Raw genomic sequence first — 18894 nt, 5'->3', positions numbered from 1 at the left:
CATTGGATAAATAGTGACTGCTGTGGATGGAGATATGTCTGAGTCCCTTTATGTCAAGTTCTGGGTTTAATAGTAATCACTTGGTTGGATAAAACTGAGCTTCTCTCGTTTCCTAACGTGCTGACAGTAAAATCCATGACCTCCATGGTGTAATCTTGTAAGAAATTGCATGTAATATCACACCTCCTCCGCCTGCCTAATAATACTTGTCTCTGTGTTTCGTCTCGTAGATGACAGTGAGCCAGTGGACAGCATGTACGACACAGAAGCCGACCTCCCGGGTTTAGCAGGCGGAGGTGGTGCCGACAGCCCAGAAGACGACGCAGAAGACGGCGTCATCAACATGTCCCCCCTTCCCTCACCGACTCCTTCACATCCAAACAACAACCACCACCACCACCTGCTGCACCCCCACATCTACGCCACCCACCACCATCACCACCACCACCTTCACAACAGCAGCAACAGCAGCAGCAATGACCAGGACTTCACCACACCCAAGGAAGGCTCGCCATATGAGGCACCCGTCTACATTCCCGATGACATTCCCATTCCAAGCGAACTGGAACTGCGGGAGTCCTCTGTGCCAGGTGCCGGCCTGGGCGTTTGGGCCAAGACCCGCATCTGTGCCGGCGAGAGGTTTGGTCTGCACAGCACGCTGCATCACGAGGCCACGGGCAAAGACAGCTCCTTCGGATGGGAGGTAGGAACCAGCCGGGCGTCTTTGTAGTTGGTTTTGGGTTGTTTGCATTTTTTCTCCTTTCATTTCACTGTCTTCTATCACTTTTCTCCACTTACATATTTTGGAGCACAAACACAAATATACAATACGATATGAAATGAAAGAGTGATAGAAGCAATGAAGCAACACTGATGAGGGTAAGTGAATGAACGAGCCGCTCTTCATTCATTCACATTTCCAGCCATCACTCTTTATCCACAGGCGATCTCATCATCAGTAAAGATGTCCATTCCATTTGCATCCCCTGTGTGATTGGACCTCATCTTTGCACACATACACACACACACACACACACACACACACACACACACACACACACACGAAACACACTCGTCCAGAATTCCAGCAGCACAGCGATGTCAGATGGAAAAATCTGGCTGATTAGTGGAGGTATCAGCTTTTCTGGGCGTCGGTCCGAGCGAGCACACTCATTTGGTCACGCCACCCGATATGGAAATGGAAGAAGCATGGCCCAATGCGGTGGCGGCATATTGAACTATTAATTTTCATTTCAACATGACATTAGAGGATATTGAAGTTGCTTCAGTAAGCTCATTAGGAAAAAAAAAGAAACTCCCGATCTCTGTCCCTCTCTCTCTCTCTTTCTCCCTCTCTGCCTCCCATTCTGTCTTTCTTACATGCCTAATCAGAGATGAATTATACTGGCCTGCTTTTCATTTTGCTGACTCCTTGACTCTTCATTTTTAGGGGGCCGGTCATTCGCGTAGTCTAATATTACATTTGTTTGTAATAAGGAATAGAGACTCTGACAAGTTAATCATTGGAACACCGTGTTGGACAGGGCATGATGTGCTTGAATGAGACACCCTCAGCTGCTGTACACAAGTCACACGTTCAAAAACATTTTGGGTGCAAACCAACAGGCCACGCAATGATTTAAAAATTTTTATTGTAGTTTCTGTGAACTATGAGTATAGAAGACCATAAAGATGTTGAACGTTAGCACGTTGGACAACATAAATTTGATGAGATAAAATGATAAAGTTTACTTGTGGAACTAGTACAAACTTAACAAAATATCAAAGATGCCTGCTACCGATCTGTTCTGTGAAATATTTAGGCAGACAGGGTAGAACTAGTATCATAGGAGCAGGAATAATTATTTCATGAAAGCAGATTACAAGGGTGTAGGTTTGTTTCAACGTGTGTGTGAGGTCCACCGGCAAAAAATTTTAAGCATCAAATACTTAATTTCCTGCATTATTGTAAACTTTATGAACTAATTTGGTGAAAACTGGTGTAAATGTCTTTAATTTTGTCAAAAAAAGTTCTCTGCACTTTCATGTTTTTATTGGGGTAGGGGGCGAAGAATGCACATGTCCCCTGCAACCCCCCACCCCCCCAAAAATATACACCTATGGCAGACTGTAATATTTTGTTTAAGATACTGGTGAAAATAAGTTTAGAATTAAATTTACATTTACATCATTATTAACCATTATATTGTGATAGAATTTGTCAATTCTTGTCACGGTTTCTCTTGAGAGAAAATGTATATATCCATAGTATAGACTGTAAATATAATGTCTCTGAAAAACTCATAAAAACATGGTGATTAATTCCTCATTGACAAGATTTAAAGAAACCCCATAATGGCTTCAGTGTGAAGAACTCCTGGTGCTTTCCACCAAAGCCTCCACTTCTCTTTTCACCCTGTTTTCTTCCTAACAGTTGTAGAAGCATGCAGGCGATGAGAGCACACAGGCACACGCTATGTGGCGGTGTGCCAGGCTGAACGTTTTCCTTTTTAAAGTTCATATTATGGCTAGCCATTCGGGGTGCAAAGGGCACCTCTCCAAAAGCTACACTCTCCCCGTAGCTCTCATGTTTTCTCTCAGTTTTCCTCCTCCTTCCTCTTTTCTCCCCAGACACCCCGACTAATGCATATTCATCAGCTAAGCTTTAGCTCTCTGGCTCGTAGGAAAAAAAGGCCACCTTCAGCTCTAAAGAGATACATTCACACATGTGCTTACAGAAAAGTCCTGGGGTATACACACCACCCTGAAAGGAGAGAGACTCGGCATGTTGTTGCAGTCTGAAGATGTCTAGTTTTTTTTGATCACTTAAAGATGAAGTTTAATTAACTTCATTACAGTATGTACATGAACACAGTTCAGTTGGTGGCATTTTGGAAATTTTATTCTTGAGCATTGCATTTTTTTCCAGATCAATTGGCATGTTGCTGTTCGCCTGAAGTCAGTTTTATTTCCCCTCAAGGTAAAATCTTTGCTCTTTGCCTGCAAACATGTCAAAAGGGAACGATTGATCCTTTTTTTCCCTCCTCCTCCCGAGTGGTTGTTGGAGGACTCTGGCTGTATTTTTTTTTTTTTTTTTTTTTTTAAGATATCCTGTCTGGTTTGGGGCTGGAAGCCTTCGGGGGCTCTCCTCTCCCAGACTCTTATCACAGATAGTCATAACAGTCAGCCTGTTGATAGTCATCAACAGACTCCCCTAGGAGTACCGTATACCCCCTTTCACCGTCGACCCCTCTACTCATCTACTGCCCCTGGTCTTAGACAAATAGACAGGCGAGGTAGCGACAGAAGTATGGCTGAGTGAAGAAAGATGTTAAAAGGAACCAGAGAGAAACAAGGCTTAATGGGGATGGATGGTGCAAGAAGAGGATACAAAAAACATTTCTCACAGTATTAGGAACACAGGAGGAGTCTAATACTCTTCATGGAAATTCTGTGAATGTGTGTTACACCAGTCCCCTGCCAAAACAGGGGGATGTGTTATGAGAGATAATAAGTGAAGTCATCTGAGATCTCTGTGGTGTAAATGTGATCATATCAAACCAAGGCCTCACACATTTTGTCTCAGCCCTGCTTGGTTGGAAAACAAAATTAGATTAAGCACTGACTTTAGTTATCGGGGTAATTAGTGTAACTGTACTTCCACTTTATAATAAATTGTTGTACATAATATTGTTGATGTTGGGTGAACACCTTTTCTTCCCTAAAATGCTCCTGAAATTTAACTAGCCATTTTTTCTTCTTGATGGCCACTTCATTTTAAGTTGACTAAATTAACTTAAAGGGATAGATTGGATTTTTTGAAGTGGGCTTTTATTAGGCACTTATCCATAGTCAGTGTTTTACCTGCAGTAGATGGCGGTCGGCACACCCTCACTTTGGAGCAGCAGACAGGCGTACTGCCACAAAGTGAAGCCATGTACTGCTGAGGGCAGGGTGCTGCAACAAAACCAACACATTCTCACTCATTCTCACTTTGGTCATGGACTTTCCACATCCACATATGATGTGCAGGGTACCTGCGTTGGTTGTTGATGTTCTGGGATGCCGTGTCAAGTTCTGCCTGCTACATGCATTGTCTTCTTTCAAAATACACTTCCGTTTTCACAAGAAATGTAATGTTTACCTACAGTCTCTTTCAAAATAAACGCACTACATTGGTATAACACCGCGATTTGACGGGGGTTTTTTTGCCTTCAACAACAAACACACATGGTTGGGTGTAGGCAACAAAAGGACATGGTTAGGTTTAGGAAAAAAGAACATGGTCTGGCTTTAGAAACTTATGGGACACAAACACTGCTCTCTCGGGTGAAGGTTGCTGTTTGTTGGACCCATCCACCACCACTTCCACCTGCCCCACTCGGACTTCCACTGCCTAAACTTTTGTCCTTGTCCACCTTTGTTTCCCCCTGATGCTACCGGGCCATGTTAAATAATAACAGCCGACTTTAAAGGACGCCTTTTTCCGTGGGTTTCTGGTGCTGCAAGTCACTGCCCAATCGCCGGATTTTGACAACTTCGGAGTGAGACCAGGCTCGCAAAACATATTTTGGCCACCTATTAAAAGGCCCACGTCATCAGTTTACACGTACAATATATTTAATAAATATTTCCGCTGCTTTACCTTGCCATTAGACAGTCTTTTCTGTCGATGAATTGATTTCTGAAAAGAACTGACTTCTTTTACGATAACAGTAATTTTACCTCTCGTAACTCAGGAGCTGCTGTTTCTTAAATAAGTTTTATAGCTGTCCCCATCAAGCACAGTACATTACATAGCTTTTGTGGCGGTACTAATGCTTCTCCAAACTCGGGGCATGCTGACCGTCATCTACTGTAGATAACACACTGACTATGGATAAGTACCTCATACAATCCCACTTCAAAAAATCCAAACCATCCCTTTAAGATCAGAGGTTGTGGGCTATACTGTACATGGAGCCCTATAATCCTTTAAAAACATGAAATCACTGAAATTGCAGTGACAGGGTTTTTTCTCATCAACAATGATATATGCCATCTGAACCAGTAAACTCTCAAATCCAAAACAGTTTAACTACATTGACTGCATTTTTGTGGATTTTTTACTAAGACTGGCAATAACTCATTATGTTGGCTTTGCGAGCTCCGCGGTCTACCAACGAAGCCAAACAGCTCTAACAATCACACGGTGGACGCTGTGGTGCTTTCTGGATATCTGAGTGGAAGTGTAGATTGGTGGAGAGAAATGGAGAGAGTGATAGAAAGAGAGTGAAAGAGTAGCAGTGAGGGAAAGAAGAAAGAGGAAGGCAGAAAGGAAGCCTACTATTGTCTGTCCCGGGGCGTTGGGGACTGGAAGAGGTGTTAACTCAGACTCATTTCAGCGAGACGGACAGCTCAATCTAAGAGCTGCTTTGCTGCAGGCCATGGCCATTCTCTTCTGTCTCAGACTCCCTCTCTGGGCCAGCACCGAGTCATCCATTTAAAAACCATTATGCTCCCCCTTTAGCACAACATGATAGAACGCCAGGGCCCCAGGTCTACCGTATGTGTGTGTCTCTCCAGTTGTGTGTGCGTGTGTAGGGCTGCCAACCCCTCAGGATAGGAGGGACTGAGCAAGCAGAGTGAGGCAAGGCCCTCAGAGAGTCCAGTGTGGGGATCTGCTGTCAGAGTGACTGCTGCTATTATCTGGCCGGTAGATTGGCCCGACTTGCCTATTGATAGAGACATGTCACCATACAATGGCTGGAGGTATTGTGCTCTGTGGACTGACTGGCATTGAATGGACTCACTGATCTAACTCCCTTGGGTGTTCAGATGGCAGGAGAGAGGGCAACACATCTGAGGATGTGTTTGGAGGAAGTGGTGCATGTTAATAGGAACAAACTGCAAATTTATAGCTTGAATGTATGAGCAACATTAAACCCTTCCCACAGCAATGACTTTGACTTTGATCTTTAGAGGAAAAACATGATAAAATCAAGCCTCTTAGTTATGTGTGTATTTAGAACATTCATGAAGCAAACAAACCAAGCCCTCTCGAAGTGATATTAATGGTGTTTACTCTCACTTCTCCTTACCCTGTAACCACTGGGCGTGTCCTCGCACCTCTGAATCATGGCTTTTGACACTCCTCGAGCACCTATGAGCTTTGTCTTTTCTCACTTCTTTTGTTTCCCCAACTTGAGTGTTTGCTATCTCACCAAGTTTTCGTTTGAAGGTCAGTGCTCATCAGACGTCACAGCACAATCTCATAAGCTGCGAGAAGGCTGTGTCACTTGCTTGTAAGTTTTGGACGAGTGACAGGCTGCTAAACTTGTAATTACCAATCGTGGTGTTCTGCCATGGTCAGCTTTTAGAATATAAATGTTACACAGCACGATACCTTCAGGGTATGGTATATTCTGAGGCATGATAACGGGGATATAAGAAGGACATATTGTGCATTTTGATTTTAGGGATGTGCATTGGTGTAGATCCTTTAGACAAGGTCAACACAAATGCTTATAAACATGTATCATAGCGTCCATGTCAGCCTTGCAGGCATATTTGTCTCTTTGTGGTGGTGGACCTTGGGATGACTTTGTTGCCAGGCAAACTTCTTTTTCTCTGTCCCTCATTCTTTTTCTGTTTACTTTTTGTGGGGTGATTTTCCATATCAGTATCATTCATCCAGTGATGTGTGGAAAGAGGCGAAAAGTATGCTAGCTCTTCTGTTTACCCTGTTATTGACTTAGCGATAGGCTAAGACGTCTGGCGGGCACTCTCATGTCGCCAAGGTCCTACGTGACAGATACCCATCCGGCCATGGCATCATGAATCTCCCTCACCCTCTGTCAGGCACTAAATCTCCAGCTTGACAGCTCGCTTTTCACGCTGACGCTGTGCTCCTTTTGTTCTCGACCTAATCACTGAGTTAAGCTAACGTCCTTGTCTCCAGACTTTAGGGAGAAGAAGTCCTGGCGCACCCTGACACTTATCTGTCCTGACCCACCTCTCGCCTCCTGAAGTGTTTGCTTGCCTTTTGTGTTTTGCCTGAGGAGGGCGGATGGCCAAGTTCTTATGCTGCAAGATATCCCTATAGGGCATTCAAGGTGCAGCTTGGAACTTGTCTGATCTGTTTGCTTTCTACAGAAAGGTGTTCTTTATCTTGATGTTTGGCCCTTAAGGTGACTGGTACTGAACTGATAGGGCAGAAACTCCCTGGGACTGCCAGGAGACAGTAGTCACACCAAGTGAATGGATAGTATGAGAAGGAGCGAGATAACAAGAGATAAAGTTGTTTCTTGCTTGATTTGACTAATGTGCCTAACAGTGTTCTCACGGTGATCGCTGTGTTCCCTCACTTCCATTATAGGTATTGGTTAAGGTCAGAGAAAGTAAGCTTTCACTACCCATAACACAGGAAACCTTAATGCTACATGAATCCATTTCATCAGCTATTTAAGACACTCCGTCCTAACATTACTCTCAGTTAACTTGAACCCCTACTGTGTGGACTATTGTATAGCATGAGTGAAGCTCTTCACGTAAATGGGGTCATTATCATGTCTTTTAGTAATCAAATCAGGACCATGCTCTGATGAGCATGGCCTTGAGCTGAGCGTACTTCTCGAAGCCACTTAACAGGAAAAACAGCAGGCCTTCATAGTTTTACCTCCTCAGATCCAGTTTCATTGGAAAGTGGAGGATAATTGTGTATTAAAGGGTCAGTTCACCTAGATTGTACACCCCCAAAAAAACACATATTTTTCCACTTAGCCCTTGTACTGTCTAGTTATGGAGTCAGTTCTGAGATATCCAACAGTGAGACTTAAGCTGCCACCCCTGTTTCACAGAGATGGATGGTGAATAGAATTCCTTTTTTGTGCAAAATATTGCACAAGCATTGAATGTTTTAATAAAAGTAAATTCTTTAAAACCTGGGTGCAAAATACTGAAGCTATCTGTGTAGTTATCAGCTACTATGTTTATGTGATTTGTGCGAACAGTCAGTTGAAAATTTTGCCCAAAATATCCACTTTTTTAATTTTTAACTGACAAGATCATGTTGAGGAGTATTTGTACACACATCACATAGGTGCAAGGCTATCAGAAATCAGGGTAAATGAAGTAAAGGGAACACCTGCACACTTTCTTTGTATCCAACTAGTTTTTTTCTGTATTTCTGTACACATATTCAAGATTTCCTCTGTTTTGTTACTTAATACAATATCCTCCTGAGACCCTTTGTCCTCATATAAGGACATTACATTTTGGATTTACTGGGTCTTATACTGACTAAGGTATGATACCTGATTAAATTCAATGGTTGAAACTTGTTTATTTAAGATTAATAACATTTATAGTTTGGTATGCCATACAAATCTGACCAATTTTAGCAACAGTGACAAGCTAAGGCACTCTTAATTAGAAAGTGTTAGTCTGAGGACATTTTGAAGACATCAGGAATATCCAGCTCATTAAAAGACATTGGAAGTTTATTATTGTCTCGTTTGAGGACATTTTGACTTTACTGTCATCTAATTTTAGGACATTGGGACTTAATTATCATTGACTATGTTTAGTTTTTTATACTTATCAGGTCCTACTGGTCCCAGATAGCTAGGAGAAATTTAAAATGCATACCAAACAAAAGTTCGGGTCTCAGGAAGCCATTTTTGAATGTAGATAATGTAGGCTGATGTATTGGATGGTGAATTGGACAGTATGTTTTACAAATGAAGACATATGTTTGATATTTTGAAATATGGATTTTGTATTACTGTTTTTTCTATGTACTTTATTGAATTGTTTAAAAACAATAGTTTTATCATCCTCGGCATTTAATATGGTTGTCAGCCTATTGATGTGTATTACATACAAATATAGATGTGATTTTTTTAAACATTTTGAACTGAGTAAGATCCAAGTTAGATTGAAACTTCTTCATTAAACTTTTTGTGGCATTGAGTCTATGTGCAGGCATTACTTTTTCTTAATTTTAACTTACAAGATCCATAATATTCACTGCTGCACTGAGGAACAGACAACATGATACATACATGAAGTATCCTGATTTTAAATCAGTGCTTTGATGAAAAATATCTTTTGACAAAAGGAGTCTAACATATTTTAATGGTAAAAATACTGAACATATATTTACAGTGAACAGCATATTTTTCAGGACTGGTTTTATGAAAGTATGTGTTAAGGTAAGGAGTTACTTTGGCACATGTGCATTTAGTCCCACATTGTAATGAAAGGGATATCAGACCTGTGGTTTCTAATAACAGTATTGACCAACAGTGTGCGGTTTTCTGTCATCATTATTTGACTTTGACAGAAACCCCAAGTTTATACATGGAGCAAAAACACCAGAGAGAGAGCGTAACACCACAAGTCTCGGGCCTGGGTGCTGTAATATCTTCCATTCACGTTCATTTTATGTAGGTTTTAAACATGCCATTAGCCAATTTAATCCAATTTTCCCAGCTTTCGGAGCACTCCAGTGGAACAGATTCCATCTAATATTAAACATATGGTCGTCGTTGCCCCTAGAAACACCGCAGCAGCGCTGGGCTTTTTTAAGAAGCTGTTAAAGACAAGCCTCCTGTGTCCCAGTGCAAACCGTTGTCAATTATCTTCAATGAACATGGTAATTGATAATGAGGAAGCAGGGCAGCAAATTAAATGTCAGGTTTGATTAGAAGCCTGATACCTTATCATTTGTTCATAACTCATTACCAACATCTGTTAATTAGTTAATAAATTAATCTGCAGGGCTCAGATGAAAGGTGTGCAGGCTCCTGAGGAAGTACATGGGGCAAAGTCATCCATCTTTGAAGAGAGTGGAACTCAACAAATATTGTCCCCGGGATTTGGGCTGTTATTATTTGGTCATTGGTTTCAGACCTCAGCCACTCCAACCAACCATTCTCAATGGAACCTCTTGTTTGCCTGGATAACCCTCCCACAGTCTCCTCACGCATCTCCACCACAATGCTATCCTTTATTGCATGAGGTCTCTCTTAGCAGACATGCTTTAAACATTAATTTAAAAACCCTCACACTGCTCCATCAGTCCTCTGTGGTGAAGCGTAGGTAACTCCTGTCCAATCCCCCCCCTCCCTCTGTCTTTCACTGTGTGTCTTGTGAAAACCCATCGTTCATTGTTGCCCTGATGAATAGTCCCATCAGTTTGGGCCTCGGGGCAGGAGCAGACAATGACGCTGCTCTTTGCCACAGTGGAAGATGATGACATTTGTCAAATGCTGTTTATATTGGTGATTAGATTTATGATATTATGTAGGCATACCCTTTTCCGCCTTCCCAGCTTGTGCTGCTTGGCTGATATTTAGAAATTACTCATGATACAAGGCTCATCTTATCTCAGCTTTGTCTTGTCCTGTCACATATCTGCGTTACATTTGTGTGCCCATAAGCATAAAGGTGCGAGCCCTCCAATGCCAGACCTTTTGTTAGTCACAGATCGCTGACTCTTTCTTCCATTTTCACTCACTTTCCCTTTCTCCCTCGCTTTAAATCTCAATCCCTTGTGCTGCTTAACATTGCTGTGACTCAAGCAGGAGGTGGTGACCTATTAATCAGGTTCCCGTGGCTGTTGTGATTGCCATTTTCCATAATCAGATACACAACACAGCCTAAAAGCCTTGGCTGTAGAAAGACTTCTTTTCGTTAACTCCTTACAGTTCTTGTGCTGTGCTATAGACCTCAGTCCATGAGTAGTGAGCCCAGGAGGAAAGTGGAGCGCACGCCTGTGCCTTTTATTTACTTTTTATTAGGTATAAGGACTAACATTTCGGCACAGTGTGTGTCTTTGTCAAAGTACAAAAAGAGTATAGAGCCCTCATAAGCATATGATTGGCTCTGGAAGGAGAGGGAGGATGCACACTAACCAATCGTTTAATGATAAGTATAAAAGTTCAGGTAACCTTCACATTTCCATTTTTTAAGAGTTTGTCTTTGTTGTTAAAACCTCCTGATAAATACAGTATCAACACACTATAAGTTGGGTGTGTATATACTGTAATAATGTGGTTTAACACGAACATGCACAGGCATAAAAACTGTACATTACCACACACGCGCATGTCCACACAAACATAAAGAGACACAGGCAGTCAGGAAAAAGACATTCTCCCATGTTATTCTTTCCTCTACTCGGTCATTTAGAATAACAGGGTAGAGTGAGAAGCTAAGCACGATGACGACATCAGATCTAAAAACAGTGTTGAATTGTTAAAGTGTCGAACACGCCGGGACGTCTTTACTTTGGAAGGCCTCCGGAATCGCTCGGGTGATTTTCGCTCATTTTCTCCACCACTGTCATTGGGAGCAAGACTCGCAGTCTCGTCTGCATGAGACAACAAGGAGGTTTTGACAGAGTCAAGATTTGTAGAGGTGTGCTTATGCATGTGTGTGTGTCTGTGTGTGTGTCTGTCTGTGTGCACACAGAAGCACATGTCCACATTTTTGTCTGTTAATCATCTTGGGCGCTAGTCAGTCCTCCACACAATCCTAAATCTGTCAAATTTCCCCCAACTAAAACAGGATCTCCGCAGGAGTTTGGTGTAATATCTTAATTCAGTGCGAGTGCTTGTGTCAAGATGACAAATAGCAGTTTAAACAGATGTTTCCCAGACATTTCATTTATGAGATATCATTGCCTCATTCAATTGTGTTTGCATTATTCTGCACACTAATCATCCTGACAGTGCATTTTGATGTTTAATGGCTGTTGTAAAGCATTAGTGCAGTGGTAGTTGATCTCTATGTTTCTTATTATTGTCATCAGTAGCAGCACAGTAATTTTAAGTATATTCATGGAAAGGTGTTTACTGGTATATTAATTTATGACTTTTAAAGATGGCTTGGAAAATGACAGCATGGAAGTCTTTGAAAGTTAGTCAGACACTATTAAATGATTCTTTAATCATGGCTCAAGAATTACATAACATGTTAACCAAGTCATGACATCCATGCAGCTTGTTTTACTTAGCCCCTACAACTGTCACCAAGATGTTTATTTACATCCAAGTGTGAAAGAGACTCTATTTATTTATTATGCTACTTCTTCACAGAGGGGTTGATATGCAGGCGCTGTTAACTAATACAACAGAGAGAGCTGTATGAAATATGAGGGGCTTCTACAATGACTTTCACCTTCCTGAAAAAGAAGTCAAATAAAGCCAGGTTTTGTCAAAATACAATTTGCTGTGTCAGAAATGTCACAGACAGATCGAGTGAACAAATGAACAGGCACAGATCAATCAATCCCAGTCCTCGCTTTGTTCTCACCACGCGGAACAATAACCTGACTATTAGTTTTGGGTGTCCAGAAAGAAAGGGAAGTAACTTGAGTTCTGCAAATCTTCTTAGTGGTCGGAGCAGTGCACTGCAAGCCTCTCAGTCATTCTGTCCTTTACAAACGTCATATGATTCTGCTCTGTGTCACTCTTTCTGTAGAGGAGGTGAGCTGATGTTGGTGCAGCTGGTACGCGGCGGTACCCAGCATGCCACCCGGTACCACAGAGGGGTGGAGAAAAAAAAAAACCTTGGAAAATACTCTGGTTTTCTGAGACTCTTAGGCCTGAGCCATGTGATGCAGAAGTTATGCCAAATAACAGAACAAAAGCGTCATCGTGTTGTGTGAGAGTGTGACGCTGTGTACATATGGCCCCCACCTTTACCTGCAGATAATGTTACTGTTGCAATTTTATCTTTTGGATCACATGATTTGGCAAGACAAGAAAATCTTACTATTCTTGTTTTTATCTTCATGTATGTCCTCTTTTTTTCCTAACACTTCTCTAAGTAATGCACCATTTCTATGAGATCAAATACTTGACACACTAGGTTATTATGAACATCTTTATATGTCAGTTTGTCTGCTGTTATATTATTCAGCCGGAGTGTTTCTGGTGACAAAGCCTGCTCCCCTCTGCTGGCCGAGAGCTCACAATGCCACTTTTTGAACAAGTTGTAAGTGCTTTTAACGTTGTGTGGCCAGTGTTGTTTATCCAGGGAGAGAGGGAGTACAACTGAAAAAAAACCATACAAGTGTACAGTACAAGAGCACACCAGCAAACACAGTGAACCGCACACACACACACTTGAGGCATGGCGCCCATATCAAACTACTCAAGCAGTACAAACTGTATTTTTTGTTCCAATGCTTCCTCTTCTCCCGTGGAGTGTGGGATGCGTGACAGTCATCATCATCACGTCCTGTCTTTACACCACTTTCCATATTCTTTTCTCTTTTCAGCTCTATACCCTTGTTCTGGCACACTTTCACACGTGTTCACAAGTACACACACAGAGAGCACACAGTCCTCTCTCTAGCATTCACATGATGGATCACCACAAGGCCTTCTGACCATCCCTCGCGGGGTCTTGTGTTTGGCTGTACACTTATATACAAACATATTACATTGCTTGCAGGTAGCAGACTTTGATCCCCCTTTTTTGCATGTCAATGTACTGTCAAGTGCTGATGTCTGTGAATTAGACATTACGTGCTTTCATGACAAAATACAAGGCATGTGCTTTAATTATACCCAGATCACAGACTCAGATCTTTTCTTTTGTGATTCATTGATTTTTCCACCCCCTTTCTCAATCTTTATGTGCCCTTCCTCTCTATTTCTCCTCTCCTTCTTTTCTTGTTGCTCCCTCCTCCTCTTTTCCTGGCCTCCAGGGTCCCAGTGCTTCTAATTCGGCCTTATCAGTGAAGTAATTTAGCTGCCACAGCTTGGGTTTCTGTTGCGCGGCGAGCGGCCCCATTGTCCTGCCCTGCTGTTGCTGAGATAAACCCTCAGATTGAACAAAGTCCGCGCTGACCTTTACAAACTCCCAAATCTCGCTCTGTACACCCCTCCAACAGAGATTCCCTCTGCCTCGAGCTCTTTTCTTAGGGTGGGTGGAGGGGAGGCTTGGGGCACATCAAGTGGGAGGGAGAGGACCAATGAGTGTGTGTGCATGTGAGTGAAAGAGTGAGAGTGTGTGGGGTCAAGGTGGATTGAGTGAGCGTGAGATGGACAGGGGAGAGGGATTAAGATGGCTGACTGAGCCTGTCTATATTTCCAATGGCACTTCGCTCTGAGAGGGAAGCTGAGGAGGAAAAAGTGCACTGCAAGCAAAGCATTCAAGTGTGCTCTTTTCTGTCTCCTTCAGACTGCGAGAGAAAGCTTTTGTCAGCCACATTCTCTGACCTTCCTGCCTTAAAGCCAGAAATATGATTTCTCTGACGTAAAAGGGACAGTTGGTGTCAGAGTTCCTGGTACTTGCTGTTGACGTCCCTGAAACGGCTCATTGAGAGAATCCTGACAAAAGGACCGTTGAACCCTTCGTCTTACCTCCATTGTTATCTATCATGTCCTTCATTCCTTGGCAGAAGGCCCAAGAGGAGTCTGTCGGGATTGTTGCTTTGACCCACAGTGAAACGGCGAGAGAGGAACGGTTGAAGCCAAGTGGCTGGGGAAGGGGGTGGATTGGGTGGGGGTCAATGCTGTGTCGTGGAGGTTTGGGGCACAATGCAACAGGAGTACCCTCTCCATTGTGAACCACTGTCATCCTTCAGAAGCCACTCGACTAGCTCTCCACGCTGCAAATCCTCTCCACTCTCTATTCTAGCCGTATGTCGGTCAGGCAGGGAACCTCATCAAAAGGTCTTGGAGTTGGGGATTGAGACAGAGCGGGTGGAGGGAGGCATGATGGTGGAGAAAAGGGGAGGAAAGAAGTGTTGTTTATGTAGAGTAAAGGTTGTGGTGTGTGTGTGTGTGTGTGTGTGTGTGTGTGGGCAGGAGTGATGTGGCAGGACAGGGGCATTTCAGGTGTGGGCTTCAGTGATGGAGGATCGGAGAGAATCTGCACCACTCTATCTGTTGGTCAGGGTGGCCCTGTGTTCATCCCTCCATCCATCCCTCCTCCCCCCCGCCCAACACCACCTGCCTGCAAGCCACCACCAGTGTTCCCAGGGAGATGAGCGCCACGGAGAAGAAGGCCCACAAGGGATTAACTTTTCACATGGCTGGGAGTCCTCGTCTCAAAAGACCTGACAACCCCAGACGGCTTGATTAAAAAAGAAAAGAAGAGAAGAGAAGAGGAAAGGAGGGAGGGAGGGAGGGCACAGGAGGAGGAGAAGAGGGGGAATTCTTCACATGATGGCCCTGAGAGAGGGATTTTGGATATTGGGTGTCTTTTTTTCCCTTCGTCCAAAGCCCCCATGTCTTGGTTGAGAATGAGCAAATTGTTCCTCCTGTTCTCTCGGCAGTCCCTGTGTTGCTCGGCCTAAAGATGTGGGTGGGCACCCACACAAATTGTTGACTCCTCACAGGAAATGTAGAGATGTGCTCTAGTTTAAAAGAAAAAAACATGGTGGAGGTGATGACCTTTGATCCCACTTTACATCTGCTTTTTTTTCTTCTGATACCAAATCCATCAAAGAACCAGAATGTTCAGTCGTCCTTTTTTAATTTTCTACAATGATGTATTATTTATTAATCTATCAATGTGTTATCAAAAGCCCCCTGTTGTTCTGTGTATGTCAGCGTTGCGTTACAGTCAAGGAAGACATTGGCAGAGAGAGTCGGCGAACCGTTGCCGGCTTAAAGTTCTAGTGTTCAAGTGGCAAGGCGCCCTATTTCCCCTCACTCTATCCCAGATAAATTGGGCCTCTCAGGTTTGTCTGTGAGAAAGAGAGGACAAAAATCAAAACAAACGCTCCCACTGAAGTGAAGATGGGAGTAGGGGTTGGCTTTCCTCTCTGGCTAGCGGATCAGCAACTCAACCTAGCGGGACAGCGGGCCACTTAATACCTCCCATCTTGTCCAGGTAACAGAGTGGCCCGACAGGGGGGTCAGGGAAGGTAGCAGGGTATCGTCTTACAGATCACCACTCACCCTCTGGCTTCCTCCACATGGCTCACTTACCCTCTTCTCATCTCCGCTGCTGGGACACACTCACCCTCTCTTCCCACATCCCTCAGCGAGGACACAAACATCCATTGAGAAAGTTTTCGTGGATGTTTACACCCAGTATTCCTCTAAAGGTCCACAGAGATGAACCAAAATCTATTTGAATGACACGCTCAAGATTTCTCCTTGAATTGCCAGGCAAATAAATAAACACTATAATCAGGTATTTAATATTCAGATAGTTCATTTGAGTTCAACTTTATTGATTTCCAGAGAATAAGGCAATAAGTATAAGACACAGAAAGCTACAGGCAGTGGAAGGAAAACAGAGAAATGAGGTTAGGGGAGAAAGATCGTTTCAGCAGAGGAAGTACATTTGAAGAAAATCATGTTTGGTTGACAGCTACAGTTGAGAAAGGAAATATGAGAGCATTAAAATACAACCACAGTCATTACAAGGACTGTAAGTCTGCTAAGTGCATTTAGTAACTTCTGCTGTCAACACTAGTGGTGCAAAGGACAAGAAATGCCATATCCAAGGCTTGACTAACACAGTCAATTAACCCTAATATCAGCCCAGATTTCTCATTAATCATGCTGCTTACCCGCCATATGGCCCCAGACTCCAAGGAGGCTCTGAACCTATTTGCTGTGCACTTGACCTTGCTGATGGACCCGGGGGAATGCAGGAGTTGATTTCTGTCCTCCAGGATGTTGCGGGCCTTCTTCCTGGTCTGCTGGATAAATAGATGAACTCATAGAAAGACGAACAGAGCTCCAGTAGTCTCACAGTGACCCACAGGTGGTTTGTGTTTTTCACTTGAAGAAAATGAAATCAACATACAAAATGAATGAGAAAACACAACACACAGTAGACATCAAGTGAAGGATAAGAAACAAACTGATAATATATCAGCCCGCAGCTTGCAAAGCTATCAGTGTCAAGTTGTGCTGAAATGATCATCCAATTGATTAATTAGATTATTTATAGTCTAGAAAAGCAACAATTGTGATAATGGATTAATCATTTCAGCCATTTATCAAAAAAAAAAAGAAGCCAAGCGTTCAGTGATTACAGCCTTGCAAATGTCGAGATTTGCTGCTTGTCCCTGATGTAAATTATCACTGCGTGTTCAACCACTGGTTGGACAACACTGTTTGAAGATGTCACCTTGCGCTTTGGATAATGATCTAAAAATGACTATTTTGATGCTTTGTAGACTAGACCAGTATTTTTCGAATGTTGTGCCGTGATGCTATGCCAGCTGTGCAGTGGGATTCTGTGATAACCAAACATTTTTATTGCAATATTCAACTTGGCCGTTACAAAAAGTTATGAATTAATTTTGCGTGTATCAGTTTGTTGTACACACCCATTTCCTAATAAAGAAGCAAATTCTAGCTAAAAAATGTAGTTTAATTTAATTTAGTTTAAAAAAAACCCTTCACTTTGTTGCCGTTTGCGTGTGAGAATTATAAGTGCATGACACATCACAAGCCCTGATTGGCAGCCAGTGTGAGAGATGATAACAGTTTAAAGGAGAAGTTCTGAGTGTGACAATGGATCGCTTTGTACGGAGCAAATTATAACAAAGCACCAGCTAAGACCACTTACCACTGGAAAAAAAAAGAGAAAAAAGTCTAATGTTGTTGTACAATTTTAAACAAATGTGGTAGTATTATCAGAGTCATGCGACTTTACATGGAATTTCTCTGAAAAGAGGACTCGGTCCTTGGTGAAATTCGGAAGGATCCTTGACATTGGAACAGTCCTTCGGCGGGGTTAGATGATGTAGCCTCCTTGAAATTCAGCCGTTTGAGGATCCATTGTCTTATGTTCTGGTAAGAGTGATAACACATGTTACAGAAGCAGTTGTGCACAGATATAAATACAGGTGTGCTTTGAGATTTTGGCTCACCCCTTGGTGTGCCTTGGGCACAAAAAGTTTGAAAGCCACTGGACGAGACAAATGAATGGTAAGGGCTCATTTTAGCTCAACGTTAGATACGTATGCAGACACTGATGGAGCCCTCTGTCTGTACTCTGTGTTCACTTCATCAGTATTTGTGCAAGTTTCCTGAAATGCCTTGAGGTATGAGGGCAGTGAGGATCACAGTGTTTGAAATGAGCGTATCTATTTTTGTTCTCAAAGGGAGGATAAATGAGCCTTAAACAGACTGCACTTGTGTTGTTTTTCAACCTTAACAGTCAAAGTGCTTTATGATTATCTTAACTGATAATAAAAGTAACTGTTAGTTCCAGCCCTCGAGTCAAGCCATGCTGTGAACTCGTGGCATTCATTATTGTTGTATAAGAACTTAGTCTCCACGAACGTGATACCATAAAGACAGGTTGTGGAAGTTTTGGTCAAAATTTCAAAGCACATCCAGTTTCACCGCAGGCTGCACAGTGTATTAATGTGACAAAAAGCAACAAAAAGTATGTAAAGTATGTGATCTCTAATAATAACTACTCAAAGTTTGGACCCCTGCTATTCCTGAAGTGACAAAAGTGACAGAACTGATATGATATACTGACTCATATTCTTCTGACCCTTGCAGCAAATCAGTATCCAATCAGTATTTCTTTGTCTGAGCACTCCTTCGCCGCAGCACAGCTATCATTAAGTGACTCATTTAGGCCATCACAGGTAGGCCCACATCATAGCCTGCTGGTGGCTTTTAATGGGGAATGGAGTTATTTCTGCTATAATGCATGCTGAAGTAGCCGGGGCTAATGTGACCCCTATAGTTTGGCGCTGCATTAGTGCCAGAACACCCAGCAGTGAGCCTTTAACCTGGGGACGACAGGGCCATGATTATGTTCACCACAGGGTAGGCTTGGCCAGAGGACGCTCAGCTACACACAATGGACACGGGTACAATGACATATGTGGACACCGGGGCAATTATTACCTTTTTTTTCCACAAATTAGTTCCATTTTTAGACATTTCACATATTGCAGAGGCTTTT

General features: G+C 42.7%; 1 protein-coding gene across 7 annotated transcripts in view; it reads left to right on the top strand.

Annotated features, from left to right (window-relative positions):
- Positions 1 to 18894, top strand: part of prdm16 (PR domain containing 16) — a 208614-nt gene that overhangs the window by 66461 nt on the left and 123259 nt on the right. For all 7 annotated transcript variants that reach the window (XM_049581038.1, XM_049581041.1, XM_049581044.1 and 4 more), the window contains exon 2: positions 231 to 703. In XM_049581038.1, the coding sequence (XP_049436995.1) occupies positions 231 to 703 (473 nt within the window). The remainder of the gene's footprint in view (positions 1 to 230; positions 704 to 18894) is intronic.

Source organism: Epinephelus fuscoguttatus, linkage group LG7 (assembly GCF_011397635.1).
Source record: "Epinephelus fuscoguttatus linkage group LG7, E.fuscoguttatus.final_Chr_v1".
In the NCBI taxonomy this organism is placed as follows: domain Eukaryota; kingdom Metazoa; phylum Chordata; class Actinopteri; order Perciformes; family Serranidae; genus Epinephelus; species Epinephelus fuscoguttatus.
The sequence above is the reverse complement of the archived record's forward strand: the minus strand, read 5'-3'. Positions and strand labels throughout refer to the sequence as shown.